The sequence below is a fragment of the Cariama cristata genome, unplaced genomic scaffold, assembly GCF_000690535.1.
Source record: "Cariama cristata isolate BGI_N322 unplaced genomic scaffold, ASM69053v1 scaffold19316, whole genome shotgun sequence".
In the NCBI taxonomy this organism is placed as follows: domain Eukaryota; kingdom Metazoa; phylum Chordata; class Aves; order Cariamiformes; family Cariamidae; genus Cariama; species Cariama cristata.
In genome coordinates, this window is record NW_009624067.1 from 6,780 (window position 1) to 12,827 (window position 6,048).

General features: G+C 36.4%; 1 protein-coding gene across 1 annotated transcript in view; it reads right to left on the reverse strand.

The window, feature by feature from the left end:
* MORC3 (MORC family CW-type zinc finger 3) overlaps positions 1 to 6,048 on the reverse strand; it is a gene marked incomplete at its 5' end in the record, with an annotated part of 25,587 nt that overhangs the window by 3,954 nt on the left and 15,585 nt on the right. The window contains 7 exons of the mRNA XM_009703040.1: positions 616 to 779; positions 1,242 to 2,070; positions 2,664 to 2,851; positions 4,165 to 4,207; positions 5,086 to 5,160; positions 5,302 to 5,424; positions 5,535 to 5,639. Coding sequence (XP_009701342.1) covers positions 616 to 779; positions 1,242 to 2,070; positions 2,664 to 2,851; positions 4,165 to 4,207; positions 5,086 to 5,160; positions 5,302 to 5,424; positions 5,535 to 5,639 — 1,527 coding nt within the window. The remainder of the gene's footprint in view (positions 1 to 615; positions 780 to 1,241; positions 2,071 to 2,663; positions 2,852 to 4,164; positions 4,208 to 5,085; positions 5,161 to 5,301; positions 5,425 to 5,534; positions 5,640 to 6,048) is intronic.

Sequence of the window (6,048 nt, forward strand, 5' to 3'; positions counted from 1 at the left end):
CTCAACCTTGCTTCCATCTGGTATGTGTACTTCTTTTCTGTGTTTGCTATTTCTGTTAACCGAGAGCTGCAAGCTCTCTATTTGTAAGTTTAAACCCTCATTTAGTTCAAAGATACACTCTGGACACAACCTAGTTCCACAGTATTGGTCTGCAGCAAGAAGTTCTTACAGGAAAGGTAAGTTTCAAAACAAAATCCAAACTCTTTTCAGTAGAGTACTATTGATCCAAGAAAGAAAAATAGAATATAAAAGTGAAGGTCATCTACACAGCGTAAGCTAATGATCACCCTCTTTCCTGCCTCCTTTCTTTCTCCTTGTTCTGCACGTTGTGTCTAGAAATTACATAATATTTTTGTTTTTAAGAAGTGTCAGTATGGTATTCTATTGTACAATGACCAACCCTGCTCACACAAATACCTAAATCATAAAAATTAAATAAATCCCTTGATAAAAAAAGTTATTGAGTTACGAGTCACAAGAGGCAGTAGAAAATAATTCCAAGCATCACATTTTATTATATGATTATAAGACATGACCTTCATCAAGATATTTCAGATACAATCAGCGAGCCAAAATCTTGCTTGAAATATAGTCTAGAAAGAACAAAATTGATACCTTTCTCCATCAGAAAAATTTACAGAGTCTTCTACATTACTGGTGGTAGAATCATTTGCACGTGCTACTGCTTGCGGAATTGAAGCTTTTAACTGTGCAATTTCTGCTTTGAGTTCTTCACATTGACAGGCAATTTGATTTTTTTCTACTTCTAGTAGTTCAACCTGGCAAGTAAAAAAAAAAAAAAGTCTTTATATATCAAGTAAAATCTAGGTCAATTAAAATAAAGACAAAATACAAATTTAAATCATTTAACTTTGTTGACTGCTTTCAATTAACTCTTCAGTGAGGTCTTAAGATATGACAACCTAGACAAACTGCTTTAAAATAGACAGCTGTCAGCCGAACCACTGTATGTGTGCTCCCTCTAAGCCTGCTCAGTCTGTCTTGTCTTGCAGTCAGAGCCACTCAGAGCCTTGCAGTCTCTCTCAAGTTTACTTAATTCTATCTTCAGAAGCAAAAAACCAGAAGCTCCTAGGCTAATTTAATATTTTTCCCCCCTTTTAGGTGGCTTGATTAGTCAGTGGACTGAACTACACAACACATTGTGTACTAGAACTGCTATGAAACACCCATTAAAAAAAGAATGTTAATTTGAAGGATATCACTGTTTTAAACAAACATACCTCACTTTTATATCTGTCTCTCTCAATGCTGCACTTGTCCAGTTGCCTGAAAACATCGTCCAGTTGCACAGCGATTTCATCTACTTCGCTCCTATTTTCACCATCAGCACACTTGCTGCATTCAGTTTTTAAGTTCTGCAGGGTACTGCATTGTTCCTTTAGTTTTGCTATTTCTTTTAAGGCCTGCTCATAAAGAATAGTCACTTCTGCCAAACTTCTTTCATGAACGTTTTCTTCTTCAAATGAAGAAATTGTCTCAGTTGACTGATGACACATTTCTTTTTTTACATACTTATTATTAATTTCTAAAATCCTCTGTTCCAGTGTTTCTACTTGTTTGGTTAATACTTCACATTTGTTTTGGTACATTTCTTTTTCTTTGTTTAATAATTGCAGCTGATTTTTCAGTTCATTTCCAAGATCTGCAGATGTCTCAGAAACACCATTAACATTGTGCTGTTTAGTTTCTACCTCTGCCCTGGAGATTGGAATGTCGGTGTCATCTTCCAGCTCTTCCTTTTTAACAAGTAAGTTTGGGAGCTCTGTCTGTGTCGCTGAGGTGAACTGTTCAGTTTTTGGTTCTGAAGTAGCTGCACTGCAAGGTTCTGGGACATCACAGTTTTCTTTCTGCTCCTCCTCTTGATCCAAATTAATACATTCAGTTTTTACTATAGGAACATCAGAATCTGCTGAAGGCTTTGGAGTACTGCTCTCCTCTAAAATGATGACATCTTCATCATCATCATCATGGCTGTTGAATGTTTTTTCATTCAATCGAGGTGTCTTTAAAGTCACAGGTGTCACGCAACTAGGTGTCTTCCGTTTAAGACTGAGAAGCAAAATATTAAAGTGATTATTGTATTGCTCCAATACTACAAAATCCTTCATTTCAAACTACGTTTAGTGTTTCTATAAGCACTATTAAAAACTACCACTCAATAACTAGAAGGGGATGTCTCCCTGCATATTATTTTAAGATGTGTAGCCAGAGTAAATAACTTTCCCGTAAAAACAAGTGGCTGACATCCACAGACTAAATTACTACCTTCACACATTATTTTGAAACAGACCGAAACTCAGTATTTGTGGGAACACCTCCCTCTCACATCCCTTCCTTAATGAACGGAGGTTAAGGAAAACACACAACCAAGTATGGTTGACACAACACAGTCTTTTCCTAAACAGACAAACCATTAAGCAATTTTCCTTGCCAGTGCGCAGTATTTTTTCCTGCATTCACTTTTATACTTCACAAGGTTTCTAGGTAACTTTAATCAACGTGCTGCTTCCTATACTCCCAAAAGCGACATATGAATTTTGGCAGGTACCCTCATGATGCGACTACACCCAACACCATAATTTCATTAACAAGTTATTAATTTTAGAAAAAAATCGGAATCTACTTTGTACAGGTTCACTAACCTGTTATCAGAATCAGAATGAGGTGAAGATACTGATCTATTTAAAATAAGCAGAGGTCTTTTGACAGAAGCATTTGATGTTTCTGGTAAAAGTGATCTTGGAGCAGCCTCCTTTCCACTCACAGCTGAGACCGTTTTGAAGTCTTTACTTGAAGAAACAGGTGTTTTTAAAAACATTTCATTATTGATCTATAAGATAATATTAGTTAAGAATGAAAAGAAACAGACATTAGTAGATTAGATTCTTCAGAATAGGTTTAAGCAGTTCTCCTAACTATCTGCCAAAACCTAAAATTCTGACTGACATTTCTTACGTATATTACAAGGATCAACTTGAACCCAGGCTCAGTACTTTGCAATAAGGCAGGCTAACTAGACTCCACATTGCAAACCTCAATTTTCTTAACTTAACGATCGCACAACCCTTCCCCCCAAACTCGACTGATGCATGTGAAGTATTTCCTTCATGTTGGTTTAAGACATACAACATATTAGAAAGCAGCAAGTTCTATATCGTCGTTACAGTCTTCTGGCAGATGTCTCAGACAACTTTGAATGCCTTACACCAGCTGCACACAGATTTATCGCTGTCAGAAAGCAGCTTTCTGATGTTACAAGTCTTTCTCTAGATACAGCTATTTTAAAGTACGATGTAGAGTCTCAGGCAAGAGCTCTTCCCAAGCCATATCTCTGTCTGAAGTCTGATCACCATACACAAAGTATGGGGCAGCCATCTCTGTTAAGGCTGCTCATAATTAATTCACTTTGTCTAAATTGAACAATACTTTGCTTTTAGAAATTACTTTTGTACTTAGGTAAGAGTAACGGCACAAAAATTAATACAATGAGGTATATAGAATAAAACAGCACGTGCAAAATCTCTTCTCCAGAAATGGGAGTGATCTTAGGTTAGCACTTTACTTTGAGAGCAATTTAAGCTAAATCACTCTTAGGAAATCTGACTCTGAGTTACAATCTACACATTCTCATCACTCAACCATGCTGATTTGCATCTGCATTTAATTTGAATTTGAGTGCCTCCTTGCAAAAGTACAGCTACTATAAGGCTGTCCACCCACCCCCCTGACCCAGTTTTAAGGGTATCTTTAATTTCATATCCTCATCACATCTCTCTACAACAAATCCACTTCCAGTAATTTAGACATCATGCCATAAAACCAGATATGAGTGACTGACATATTTTCTAGTAGTATTTTGTGAGAGGGCTTTGTCCCTCTCAAACTCTTTTAAGTACTTCATAGAAAGGAATGGTGTACTTTCCATCACTGGACAGCAAAGATGGGGATTTTTTTGTTTACTAATAGTGAGCATAACCTGTACAGCCATCAAAATGAAACAGGATGTTGAACCAATCAGTTGACCACTAGTTAAAGCAAACTCTAACGCCAAGCCTGGCCTATTCAATCAAACTGCACAGTATCGTTGCCAGCAAGAACAACTCTGCTACCAAAGTCGTGTTTTCTATAACTTCCAAGAATTACCTGGTAGCTGTACTCTAGTCGCTTCTTCAGTTTTTCCCTGTCTCTGCAGAGCAGCAAGTAAAAAAAAAAAAAAAAGAAATTAAGAGCTTAGATTCATACTATTAATTCACTATAAAACCAAACCAACCTCAAAATCTCAAAGCAAACACAATACTCCTTATCTCAGCTAGATACAAGAAAGTTCTAATGAATGTATTCTGGTTTATTGAATGCAAATTTTCTGCACGAACTCAGAAGTTAGTATAGTTTAAAGTTAGCTTAACTTCAAAAAAGTTCTCTCTCAGATTAAGATTTATTTTAAATAATTGAAAAAAACCAAAACAAAACCACCAACCCCAAAACTCCCACTTCTAGAATGCTAGCCAGCATTAGTTAAAACTACCCAAAAGCCAGTTTTTTTCCATACACCTCAGCTAAGAATCCACTTATTCTTAAATAAACGTATTGAGGTATTCAGCTGCTTCAACGTGGACCTTGAAAATAATAGTTACCTGGACAAGGTCTCCTAACAGCTCTAGTAGCTGGCTTCTCTAACATCCCAAATTCCTCATACTGTTTGCTACTATGAGACAATGTCCCTTTGAGAGCTGTACTTGAACAACTGCTGCACTGCTCTCCTTAGTAGTTATTAAATGAGAGGCCCCTTTCGTTATGACTTTACTAATTTTGATTTAGGAGGGCAAACAGGTATTAAGTCAAAGAGAAATTTGAATGTAATGCCAACACGCTAATAAAGAGATAAGAACAGTGCTATTCATCTATTCACTGCTGTGATCAAGTCTTGATTTCAGGGCACTATTTTCTGGCTGGATATATTCCCAGAAGAGTTGCAATTATACCATAAGTGAGAGAAAAGGGCATTTAGTTTTCACATTCCTTTTCTAGTATTCAGACACTTGTGAGAAAGTCTCTAGTACTCACTTTTTCTTGTAAGTTTTCTCATACGTAGGATGTATTAAGTCATCATCTTCTGGTTCTTCTGGCACATTACAATTCCTGAGTTAAGGAGGAAAAAAAAAACAACCCCACAAAAAGGTGACAGAAATAGCTTAACATCCATGCTTATAACAGGGGAAAAAAAAAAAAAAAAAAAAGAACTAAACCAGTATTCAGATATTCATGAAAACCTAATTTTACCGGAATTGTGGGTCAGGGTTCAGTGAGCAGTACCACTTTTCAGGCAAGTGCTCTATTCCATCTGGCAGTTTCCGCCATTTCAGACATGCATCACATTGTACCCATGTCTGATCAGGCTGCTTTCTGTAATGGAAAAAATATCAGAACTTTCAGATGAAAAGTTCATTTTCATGACTGAGTGTAAAACAGTAATAACAGCATGTAAAATCCTTCTAAATGGAAGGGATACTCACTGTATCTCTTCAACTGGCAAAGCTAATGGATATTCTTCGTTTTTCTTCGTTTTCATTTCATTCCAGTAATCATTAAGCTTTTCTCCTAATGCTGCTATTGTAAGTCTAAAAAGATAAGTTTTTAAAAGACCACCTTAAATAATCAAATCCTAGCACAGAAAGAATCTTTATAAACTACAGTGAAAGAATAAATACATGAACCACTCTAATATTTCTATTTGCACAACAGTAAGCTTTTTGCTTTTAGAAAACCCTAGAAATTAGGAATTGTGTGAAGTCATGTTTGTCAGCAAAGAAATTACTGGAAATGTGAGTTGGAGCACAAAGACTGAAGTCAAGAGTGTTCAATTAAGAAGTGCTGTGAACGTACAGTGCAAACCCTGAAGCTACCTCACCAGTACAACCTCAATCATAGAGGAAACAAGAACAAAAGCACCTGTGTCAATCCAATACTTAGCTATGTATTTGGTTGATTTTTCCCTAAATCACTTAACTGCAGGTTACGGAACATTCT